The 13,148-nt window shown below is 36.6% G+C and overlaps 1 protein-coding gene across 1 annotated transcript in view; it reads left to right on the forward strand.

Annotated features, from left to right (window-relative positions):
* The window catches only part of LOC145990265 (multiple inositol polyphosphate phosphatase 1-like), a 47,017-nt gene that overhangs the window by 285 nt on the left and 33,584 nt on the right, over window positions 1–13,148 (forward strand). The window contains exon 2 of the mRNA XM_083125940.1: window positions 7,464–7,704. Coding sequence (XP_082982066.1) covers window positions 7,464–7,704 — 241 coding nt within the window. The remainder of the gene's footprint in view (window positions 1–7,463; window positions 7,705–13,148) is intronic.

The following is a 13,148-nucleotide window of genomic DNA, read 5'->3' on the forward strand; positions in this document are numbered from 1 at the left end:
CAACCTTTTTACTGTCGCCGTATCCTTGGGGATGAGATTAAAAACTTGGGGCACCCTTGTTAGAATTTTTTTTTCCGATTTTTAATCTTAAATCGAAGTAGAATATGTGTCAGGAGCAAGTTAAATTTATTGTCAAATAAATACCTGCTCCAGTACTAATGTTATCCATTTATTGAAATATAATATAAGGAACAAACATCAGAATAGAATAGGATCAGAATTTTGGCTAATTTTTAATAATATATTATTTCCTTTATCCCTAGAATATCTCGCGGCACCCCAGTTGGGAATCACTGCTGCCTTCTTCCTCTCCTCTCTTCCTGACCACACAACCCATTATTAGATAAAATGTGTATTATGTGATTAAAGCCACAAACAAGAATCTTGATTTTTTTGTGGGAATGGCTTGAAGGGTCACGTTTTAGTGTCTACTCTGCCAATTCAGAACTGTTACAAAGACATATTTTCATCCTTTAATTCATCGTAATATGTATATTATGGAGTTTCTGGGAGCAACATTGTAATTCTAACATTATAACAGTAACATTATGGTTGCTTTTATAATTATCTTTTGAATATGTATTAATACTTTTCCCTCCATAAAAAAAGGTTTTAACTTTCAAAATATACATATGATATATTATACATATAATTTTCTGAAATTCTTGATTTTATTATTATAAATATAAATAGTACAGTTGCATTTGACGAATTAAGTTATTAGCTAACAGTCACATTTTGTTGATATTTGAAATTGTTCGCTTGTTTACAACTTCATGATTAAAACACAATTTAAGACTAATAGAACATGCAAATGCAGTGACGTGCCAGGAAAGAGGGGGCCTGTTACTTATACTTTTCTTTTTAGTAGTGAACTATCTTTTCCAACCTTTGACGTTCTTCTTTTAGGAATACTGGGTCAAAGGAGGGGGTATAAAACTATACCAACACCCCCTTGGGCACGCCAATGTAACAACGGAACAAATTATTTTTAACTTTTCATGCGTTGATTAAAAGGAAGAAGAGAGTAAAATGTCCCCCAAAAATTCTAATAAGAAAGCATCACAGAAATTAAGTGCTATGTAATATCTCAAGCAGTCTATATTGACGTGGTATGTTCACTGATCTATCCAACACCCTCCTAAAAAAATTCATAAATCCCCAATTTTTTGTAATTTTTGGCTCTAAATTTACCCTTACAGTCCCCTAAACACTAACTTACATTCCCCACATGGAAAATTCTGGATAAACCTCAGTCTATTAGAAATGAAAAAACTAAAATATTCCGAAGTTATTAATTCGGAAGTTGATCGAATTTGTGAGAACATGAAAATTAGATATTTGGTTGGGGAGCAAGAAGAGTCATTTGGGAAATTCGTAAAAATGTTGTGCTAAAAGGGATCTAAACATCAGCCGATACTCTGCTTTCTACTAATACGAGGGTTGGGACATAAGCCATGGTAACTATTTTTTTTTTTGTAAGAATGCAGAACCGGCACAAAATTTCGAAATATGCAAATGAAATTGAAGAATGTATAAACAAGGCAGATCATGTGTACCAGGTGTTGATGCAGAAGTGCTAAAAAAAAAATAGTTTCATTCTACAAGCATGCATTAGTCTCAAGGCTACATTGGCAGTACAGAAACAAAAGAGGCGCAAACAAAGTGCCTGATGAACCCTCAATGTAGTCCCCGAGAGTGTCCACAACATGCTGCCAACGTTGCGGGAGACGATTTCTGACTGAGAGGAAATTAGGCGGGGGGGGGGGGGGGGTAATAGCACTAATATTATCCATTATAATTCTACTAATTATACCAATACATCATAAAAGAAAATTCCAAGGTTTACAATTCTACCCAATAAACCAAATATTATTGTGAATAATATTTGCAACCTCTATCCTATTAACTTGAATTGGAACCTGGCCAGTAGAAACCCCATACATCACTACTGGACAAGTATTAACAATCATATATTTTATATACTTCATCATATCTCCAGCAACATTACTAATAGGAGATAAAATATAAAAAAAATGGCTTCTTGGCCGAAACTTTAAGCATATGTCTTGAAAACATAAAATAGAATATAAATATTCTAGAAGTCTATACATTCTAACTATTATGCAATTAAACATAAATTGATATAATTAACCCCTTAAAACCAACGAAAAAAACAAGTAATTCAAAGAAATTGGAAGAAAACTCCTCCAAGCCAAATATATTAGTTTATCATAACGAAATTGTGGTAAAATCCCACGAACCCAAATATAAATAAACCCCTAAAAAATAACCCTTAAATAAAACAAGTAAGAAAAGGTATACCCCAACAATAAAATTATAAATAAAATACTCATAAATAAGATGCTAGCATATTCGGACATAAAAATTAGGGCAAACCCACCAGCAATATATTCAACATTAAATCCAGAAACAAGTTCAGATTCTCCCTCAGCAAAATCAAAGGGAGTTCGATTAGTTTCAGCTAAACAAGAACTTAATCAAGTTAAAGCTAATGAAAAAGCAATAAAAATAGATCACAAATAATGTTGGAAAATACTAAATAAAAGTAAGTTATAACCACCAATTAAAAAAATAAAAGATAATAGAATTAAATCCAAGCTCACCTCATAGGAGATAGTCTGAGCAACTGCCCAAAGACCCCCAAGCAACGCATAATTAGAGTTAGATGATCACCCAGCAGATATTACTGTATACACTCCCATTCTTATACAGCATAAAAAGACAAAGACCCCCAAATAAAAATTAAATAATAAGGTATGGTAAGGAAAAACAACCCAAATAAATAAAGACAAAAACAAACTAAAAACTGGAGATATATAATAAGGATAATAATTTATCAAAATAGGTAATGTCTGTTCCCTAGTAAACAACCTAATTGCATCAGCAAAAGGTTGAAAAATACCACAAACCCCAACCCTATTAGGGCCCCTACGAATTTGAATATATCCTAAAATCCTGCGTTCAAACAAAGTAAAAAAAGCAACTCTAACCAAAACACATACAACCAAAAAAATAAAAGAAATAATTCCAATAAATAAATCTAATATCATTTACTATAAAAAGGATATAATTATCTTCATTTTTGAATCCTAAATTCAATGCACTTCTCTGCAAACCACCAAACCTTAACTCTGCAACCGTCTCAACCCACCAGAAATCGACGGAATATTTTACCTCTCTTTAGTAAATACTTATGTGAAATTTAATTAAGGAGATTTAAGCCAGAATAAAACTTTAATTTAAATTATGAAGAGAGGTTCTTATTATTACATAAGATGAATTATATTAAATTAGATTATAATTAGAAACTATCTCACGAAAATATCCCCCCCAAATTAATTATTCTCACTCTCCCATATAATATAGAACACAATTTTTTCCCCCTCAAAATTGTGTTCTATATAAATATGTTCACTTCTTTTTTCTCTAAACTCAATAAGCATTAAAATTACATATGAAGTAAGACAATTACTTTAAGTTAGATACAAACACTTCCAAAATTAAATAAAATTAAAAATAATACTGAAATATTTTATATTATTTAATAAATAGATTCTACTTATTAACCATAAAAATAAAAACCCAATAAATAACTTTCTTAACCCACTACTTTGATTAACATATAAATAAGATGCCTGAAAAAGGATTACCATGATAGGGTACATGAAACCTAACATGTTCTTATTATCCTGTATGTCTTATAACTGAAAGAATTAAAGTTTCACCGTTGGTATCAAATCCCATAGTGCACCATACACCAAAATATAATAAAAAGGTAAGCTAATTAAGCTAGAGGGCTCATACCCCACATATGAAGGTTCATAATCAATCCTTCCCTTTTTAATGCTCACAATCCCTAAAAAAAATAATATTCCTATTGACCCTCACAATAGGAACCTTCCATTTCTTCCACCTCATGATATGGAGCCTGAATAGGTTTAGAAATTAATCTAATATCCTTTATTCCATTAATTTCTACACCAAATAATCAACGAAATACAGAAGCGTCACTTAGGTACTTCTTAATTCAAGCGCTAGCATCATCAATAATTCTGACAGCAGCACTAATTATAATTAACTCATAAATTTCAATTTACAAATTCAACTTCTAATCTTAGCATTATTAATAAAAATAGGAGCGGGTCCATTCCACATCTGAATACCCGAAGTTATGGAAGGAATAATATGAATTAATTGTTTGGTGATAACAACTATTCAAAAAATTGCTCCATCAACGCTACTTAGATATGTAGTTGATAACTTAAACATAATTTTAACTATCACAATCGGGATATCAGCAATTATTGGGGCAATTGGAGGGTTAAATCAAACTTTATTATGAAAAATTATAGCCTTTTCATCAATTAACCATATCATGAATCATCCTGAGAATAACATCAGAAGATAATACCTGATTAACATACTTACTCCTACACATTCTTATAACCTCCTCAGCTATCATGCTATTTTCAATAAACAAATCATATTATACCCACCAACTCTTTATACTAAAGCTTCCGTCTATAAAAGATATATCCCTCTTTATTTCAATACTCTCGCTTGGGGGTCTTCCACCGTTATTAGGGTTTTTACCAAAATGAATGGTTATTATCCAAATAACCAACTTTAAACAATTATTTATAATTGCCATTTTAATCAGTATGTCACTATTGACCTTATATTATTACTTACGAACCTCCCTCACCTCAATTTTAATAAATTACAAAACTAATATATGAACTATTAATAACAAGCCGCTAAATCTAAAAGAACAAGTATTATCAGTAATCACAATTTTTATATCAATTTATGGAATCCCACTAGTTCAACCAATTTATATGTCTTTCTAAGGTTTTAAGTTAATTTTAAACTACTGACCTTCAAAGTCATAAATAAAGGGCAATCTTTTAGGCCTTAATACATTGTATGTATTACCTTGAAATTGCAGTCCAAAATTATATATTTAATTATATACCACCCCGTGAAACGTGTTGTGGACACACTCGGGGACGACTAATTTGAGGGCTCATAGGGTGCTTTGTTTTCGCTTTTCTTTTCATTTTTGTACTGCCAATGTAGCCTTGTGACTAATACATGCATGTAGAACGAAACTTTTTTTGTTTATGTTTCCTCTTTTTTGGCACTTTCATAGTAACCATTTGTACACATTTTTTATTTTTTTTATTTTGATTTGCTTTATTTTGCTTCGCTTTTTGTGCCACTTTTGGCTAATTTGCGAAGATGGAAATAAGTGATGACATGATGAAATTGATGAATGGACACTCACAAGCATCCACGCCCAGGCCGGGATTCGAACCCGGGGCCCCTAGCGTCGTAGCGCGATGTGCTACATGATCTGCCTGGTTCTTCCATTTGTATATTTTGAATGTTTGCGCCTGTCCTGCATCCTCGCGAAAAAAATAGTTACCATGACTTATGCCCCAACCCTCGTATTACGACAAGTCCATCTGGCCTTCACTGACTGGGCTATTGTAATCAGGTATTCAGCTGTCCACCTGACAGTTACGTCAGTGTTGAAGTACTGTGTTAGACGGAGGCACAAAGTACACGAGATTATTTTTAATCAAACGGTCTTTGTACTTGAACATCTGAGAAATTGAAAACGGAAAACAAGATAAATAAAACAATCGTATTCTTTATTTTGTGAAAGTTACACAAGATAAAATGTCTGGAAAATAATACTACCTCTAGATAAAAGTTATCTATAACCTCTTCAAGAATTATATCTTGAATGCGTTACATAAGATAAACTATATATATATATTATAATATGTATGTTAGAGAGCGGTTTTAAGATCCAGAGGTGACGGTGAGTAAAGTAGGTCTCAATTATCGCACAACACTTGAGCAACCTTGTGTTCTGACGTCACGGGAGAAAGCTTTTTCAATTTTAGGCTAAATGCCTACGTTGTTAGGTTAGGCTAGCAAGGTTAGGTCTCTCAGCCTAAATAATAATTTTGCATTGTATTTATGCTAATGGAACCTAACCTAACAGGCCTAACCTAACCTCGTAGGCATTCCTCGTCTGACGTCAGAACACAATGTAGCAAAACTGTTGTGCAACAAGGAAGATCCGAGTGAAGTAGGTAGCCTTTAAGAATTTGAACTCATTCTTAGACAGTGCTGCACTCTGGTGACTGAGCGTGTTGATTGGCCGATTCACAATCTCGACATCGACATAGGTATTTCTTTACGAATGTCCCTCGTCAACTTCATATATACATCATTAATCTTAATTGTCGCGATTAGCCTAAAGAGGGAGAAAAGCGACATACAATAAGAAGTGTAAACAATTGAAAATCGAGCTTTATTTGCATTTGCGTCTAAATCTGCCCGTTAAACCTGCCGGTAATTTATCCACACACCCACAACACCCCCTAAAATTTTTCTCAAAGGCTCAATTTATGGTCACTTCTCTAAATTTACCCTTACTCACTCCTAAATACGAACTTACGTCCTCAGAGGGAAAAGTCTGGATAAAGCCATTTGAATTGGAAATTGTTAGGCGAGTGATATTTGTTCGAGCCTTGCAGACATGTGTTTAACATGGTGATAATGAGGGGACCTAAATTTTCGTAGCTGGGGTTAGCATCCTCAAACTTCGAGCACTGGTTCTATTAACTCGGTGACTCGTTTTTTAAAATCTTATAACGTACTTTTAGGAATTCTGTTTATTCAATATCGATACAAAAGGTGGTTAACATCAAGGTATTTGTATCGTTTCTCTTGCCAGCCCCTTGGCGGAGTGGTTAGCACATCGCGCTACGATGCCAGGGTTCCCGGGTTCGAATCATTGCTTGGGCATGGATGTTTGTGAGCGTCCATTCATCTTCGCAAATTAGCCAAAAGTGGCACAAGAAGCGAAGTAAAATGAAGCTCCAAGTCTACAGAGCGTTTTATCCTTACAGTATATGCAAACCCGCACATCTTAGGTGTAATTTGGGTTGCCAACCTACTAGGCACCACGGAGAGAGAGAGAGAACCTAATGCAACTGTCTCAAACTGCAGACATCAGGGATGTGTCCCCGAACACCAGTGGGGTCAGCGAATCAGTCACAACAGTTGCCACGGGTTACCGAAGCGCCCCTTGACAGAGTGTTGCCCCATGATTTGAAATTTCTTGCTTTACAGGGAAATTCGGATTGAAATGTAAGCGAAAAGGGAAAAATAAAAGTCGATGAAAATATCAAATTCCAGAGACATCAGACTCAATATTTGTTCGAGTTATATTAGGTATCGATTTTCACATCCATAATTTTAAATCTATATACGTAATTAAATACTTTTATTTGGGGTTTATGACATGATCTGGTGGGGATGAGCACCCCCTACTGAAGCTCACAGTCCTGTTTAAATCCAGACCTGTATTCACTACCCGATTTATTAAAATTGAATTATATCTTACGTCTTTGTTGCAGGAGCACAAAGCGGCAAAGCAGAAAACCGAGGAAAAAGCTCCGTTCCTTCCTTCATACAAAATGTCGCTCTCACACCTGCTCGTGCTCTCCCTCGCAGTGTGCTATGTACTTTGTCGCCAGTTTGCTCTACCATCGGAGGAGACCGTCTGCTACGCGGAAGATTTCACGCCATTTTTGTTCTTCGGCACGAAGACTTCTTATGAAGTAGCAAGAGGCCATGATGATACTCCAAGACGTGATGGTATGTGGCTGCGTGGGATATGTTCGAAAATGCTTTGCGAACTCCAAATGAAAACTTGATTTTTTTAGGGGCCTCCCCAATGGTAGTGGTAACGTTGTCGCCTTGTAATCAAGGGGTGCCGGTTTCGATACCCGGTGGAGGTACATAGTGGTTCGGAACCAACTTTAAGCTGTAGGTCTAGTGTCGATCAAGATATCTGTTCAAAAGGCGGACTTACTAAAAATAACATTCCCCCCCCCCCCGTTTTCTGTGAACTATTAGAGAAAGAACTCAACAAGCATTTCTCATTCTCATTCTCATGTTCTGAAATCCATTCTCTCTCGCACCCACCCACAACGACACTCACATTGAGAATGTGCGAATTAACGTGGGTGCGTGCTTGGGATTTCCGTACCACAAGAGTAACAAAATCCCGGCAAAAGAAAATGATTTTTATCCCTACGAGGGATGTTTTCTTCTCCTTCAAAGAAAATTGAATTGAAAATATATAGTATACCATTTCCTAATTACGTAACAAACACAATTAAAAAGATCAATCGTGTCCATTAATGGTCCAGTCAACAAAGATTTCCCTGCCGAAAAGTATGCAGCCTTGTGTATTAAAGAACTGCAACTGGCCATCCTCACTGAGCCACCAGCAAGCTGTTTTCCACTTGAGTTTTCATGGCATACTGCTGATATTTTACGTGTATTAAAGCAATCCCAAGAAACTTGTAGGTAGGTTAAATGAACAACATAAATGTTGTCAAGTTTTCGGTGTTACTGCTTGTTGTATGAATGTGGGTTTTCTTAGAATGTAACGTGTACTACATGTTATCATAAGATTTAATGTCCTAGGTTAAAACCAATATTCTAAGGTACATAGAGCCGCGAGGCAATAGTTTAGTTTACTGACTGGTCAACATATAGAAAAAGAAAAAAAGAAAAGAAATGAAATCACAAATATACCATTGAATGGGCACCTCCCCCAAAGCAAAATGCTTAATTCGCATAGTGCCCCGACACACACAAATGCAGGAAATTGGGGTGCTCATAGAGGAGGAGCAGTACTATGACGTGTGCTACGTCATAGGATTATTTGGGTGGGAAAAAATAATTTAATCTTCATAACACAATAAATGATAAAAGATTTTTAAAACTTTTTTATTTGTCTGCTACTTCTATTTGCCTTCACACGAAAATAAGGGAAGTTGATCGACTAATTTTTATGTTTTATTAATATTTTAAATTATTTCGAGCTGCTTTTCTACATGTAGGCTAATCGCGAACGTGGGGCCAAGTGTACGATCAGAAAATAAAGGGAATCGTTAATAGGTATGTTTTATGCATGATTCGAGACAGGGGCCATGCTTTTGTAGGGGAGGGGGTTCTGGGTTTACAGGTATCACAATAGATTTCCAGTAGAATAGAGAAGACTATGGGGCTAAACCGCATTTGGCTATTTCTACCCTAATTATAGAGAGAATCAGTTTGGGGACTAGTGCAGTGGTTCAGATTTCACGCAAAACTGTAGATCCATTCCCAACAAGCGTATGCGTGTGAAAAGGGCTAATGTTTTTATTTTACATATAAATTTTCCGAGAACTTTTGTCCACCGAAAATAACTCCCGCTAAAAATTTGGCATAATCTTGAAAATGTAAGATAATTTGGGGGATGCGCACCTCTATACACACGCGCGCGTGAGATTATTGAAAAGGGAGTAAAGGGAGCAGTTGCGTGCCCAGGATTTTCGAAATGGGGTTACGGTATACTTCTTTTGTAGTCAGCCACCATTTGCCATCTTCTACTTTTAAGTTGTTTTTTTTATTCTTTATTTCTATTTTTATAAGGAATACTGAGCCAAAGAGGGGTTATGACCTTTACAAACCCCCCTTTGGGCGCCCTCTCTGAGAGGGAGAGATGGCCCCTCAAGACATTTAATTGATATCAAGGCTCGGCTGTATCTTTGGCCGACACCAGGGAAGTTGTTTTAGAAATTTCCTCTCCTTTCGAAAACCGCTTTGATATTCTAGATTCTGGAAAATTACATCTGCTTAGAATTCCTTCGTGTGATTTGCTTTCCCTGTTCCTTAGATATTCTCTATAGTTTCGTGCACCGGCGTACGCAAGGGAAACTGAGTTGCTGCAGCCCTTTCAGAAAGTTTGAGAAAATAAAAAGTTTCAAATTAATGCAGTTCAGAAATCTGGAAAAACGAAAGTGTTATATGCAACCCACCTTTAGAATGACCCACGATTACTATTTTTTTTTCTTCGAACAACTTTTAAAAACGAAGGCTATAAATGCTAATTACGAAATTATTTATAGGGCATCACGTCCTCACTCCCTAGAATGCAACGTAGTTATGTAGTAGCACAGACGGTATTACCGTATTAGCATAGGTAGTAGCAGTGGCGGAGCGTGACATTTCCAACAGTGTAAGCCTATGAAGACTACTTCCCGTTGTGCTTATTTTTTGGCTGGGTCAGTGATTTATCCACACACATCGACCCCCCCCCCCCATTTTTTTTCAGAACACTTCCCTGAACTTTTTCACAAAACCCTAATTTTGGCACTAAATTTAACCTTACACTCCATAAAAACGAAGTTACACTACATCAGATTAAATATTCTGAATAAATCCCTGAGCCTGGTGTTTTCTTTGCTAGGCTGTATATCTCCTACATTTCAACTGATAATTACGTCAGTTTTATTCCTATCACAATGAGTAACGTAACCATAAAAAAATGCAAAGTTAGATAAAATGAAGAATAATGAAAAATAAAGAAACGAAAACAGAAAGAAACAGAAAAGATCTGAATACTTTTTACAACAGCATAACCGGTCCCGGGTTCGATACCCGGTGGAGGAACGTAGTGGTTCGGATTCCACTTTAAAATGTAGGTCCAGTCCCGATTAGCCTTACTATGCATAAAGTGGACTTAAAACACCAAATCAACCAACCAACCAACAACAGCATAACCAAGTATCAGCTCGTACCACGAATCACAAAATCGGCGCACTTTATTTTTCGTTTCTGTTACCGTGCCTGCTAGAGAAGTCGTGGGCCTACCTACATCCACAAGTTTCTTCTTGGCAGCAAAATCCTTTGCTGGAAAACGGCGTCTTCAACAAGTTCTCCACCCCACCACACAATCACACTCGTTTTCTTTCGTAATGCAGTTGTTGTTGATGTTCACTATCACACCACATCAGAGGGACGACAGCCCGCTTTTCAATGGATGGAAGTCGCAAAGAAATACCGCGAGACTTTAACCACGCACACAACACATGAAAGAGGGAAAAAAAATCATATCCAAAAGCGGTCACTGCTCAAAGCACTGATGTTTCGGACTCAGAGGGGAATATCCCTTTCGCACATAAATGAATTCCTTCTCTTGCCTTAAAATTCCCTTATATTTCGTAAAAAAGGAACGACAAGATAAAATATAAAACAAATGCTCGCTAATTCCAAGGATTTATCCAGAAATTTCTGTGAGATGTGCTTTCTTAGGGTAGTGTAAAAGAAAATCTTGCACCTGAAAGACCATAAACAGGCTTTTCGTACGTTGTTCGAAGAGTGTTTAAACCACGGACTATGTAATTAAATGTAATTAATAATATTTTCTTCACATTTGACATGGGATTTGTAAAATTGGTTCATATTCAGTTTTGATCTAACATTTTAATTTTTGAAAAAGTTATTGCACTTTTTAGCTCAATTACTACCAGCTGAGTTCAAATATAAACGAAAAACAGAGATCTTAATATTTCCAATGTTTATGCTCTCCTACAAGCGAAAAACAGAAACAAGCGTTTGGCATATAATGTATATCTAATTTTACCGTTTCTCGCTCAATTTTAGGTGTTTCTCCATTTTCCCCTTCCTGTTAGTTTCTTGCTTCAGAATTCCCTGTTCCTTGAAAAAACCTTCCTTCAAACACCACTGGCTCAAATTTCCTTTGCAGGCAACAACCATTCATTCATACCCGACAACGCTGAACGCTGGAGCTCCCTCCTCTTGCAGGACCGGGGTCTCGCTGGCGCGTATTCACGGTTAGCCAGTGAAGCCAACCCAAGCATAATGGTGCTAAATCTCGTACAAGTTTAAAAAGTCGTTTGGAAGTTGGGGATGTAAATAAAACAAGAGGATCCGCTGTTCGTGGTAGTTGAATTTTCTCAAACTTTTCACGTATAACGTCAAACTCATCCCGTTGGTTGAACCATTCGAAGTTATATTTATGTTTTGTTACAAATTAATATTAATAATATGTATTGATTGATTGATTGATTTGTTGTTTTAAGTCCACTTTATGCACAGTAAGGCTAATCGGGACTGGACCTACAGTTTAAAGTGGGATCCGAACCACTTGTGCCTCCACCGGGTATCGAACCCGGGACCCCTTGATTACAAGGCGAGGACGCTACCACTGCGCCATCGGGGAGGCCCTATTTAATTAATAATATGTAGATCGCAGAATAATTTACTAGTATGTAGCATAATTACGGAGTTTAAACGACACCTGGATGTCCAGAAGGGGCAAGGGGAGGAAGCCCTTCCTGGAAAATGAATGTCAATCATAAAATAATATATTTCACACATATAATTTCATTTCAGTCACATCAAATTATGTTAATTATTTTAAGGGCGTTGGATAAAAATGTTGAATTTGTATCTTTTGAGGAGGCAACTTTATTATGGGGGAATATACCTAGCTACCCCCAACCCTGGAAAAAGTATTATGCTTAATCCTCCCTCGTGGAAGAAATACTGTGGACATCCATGAACAACACTTTTTCTAAACATGAGGTTAGCAACACTGCTGTAAGCCTCTGGCCGTAGGTTTACAGACCTAGGGTACAGCGCCTAGAATAACGTAGTGTGGAAAACGGCATGCTTCTGCGCTCTCTGGGTGGTTCCACTCGAAAATGATCCGCTAGAGGCGCTGGTGTTGACCCCGGTGCTTGGTGTTCGACTGCTTATAATGGAAGTAAATGGAGTTTTCGCTGCAACGTCTGATTCTTTTACATGAAGCATTTCTATGAATCTGATAATTGCTATGATATTTGGTACAGTGGTGGAAAAAAGTTCTTCCCCATAAGACTTTAATGGCAGTAAATAATGCCGGAAGGGTAGGCAACACACATTGCACCATTAGGTGATCGGGTGATTCTGTCTGTCTCAAGAGCAACTCGTCTTTCATGCAAAAGCCAAGAGGCACAGGAAATGTAGGAAAGTCACGTGACTTGTCAGGTGGAATGTTGTTCGTCAGAAAATCGCCTTTTCTCAAGCCAGGTCGCAGAACCGACAAGAGCTAAACGTTATATCTCCGAAAATGATTTCCCTAAAAACGTTGAACGAAACGCTAAAACAATTCTTGCCTTAATTACTGTATGTGCCGCAGTAGCACAGTCGTTAGGGCGTTTTATTACCATGCGAGAGATCTGGGTTCGATCCCCGACGGG

The sequence above is a fragment of the Lepisma saccharinum genome, chromosome 7 (genome assembly GCF_977018435.1).
Source record: "Lepisma saccharinum chromosome 7, izLepSacc3.1, whole genome shotgun sequence".
NCBI lineage: Eukaryota > Metazoa > Arthropoda > Insecta > Zygentoma > Lepismatidae > Lepisma > Lepisma saccharinum.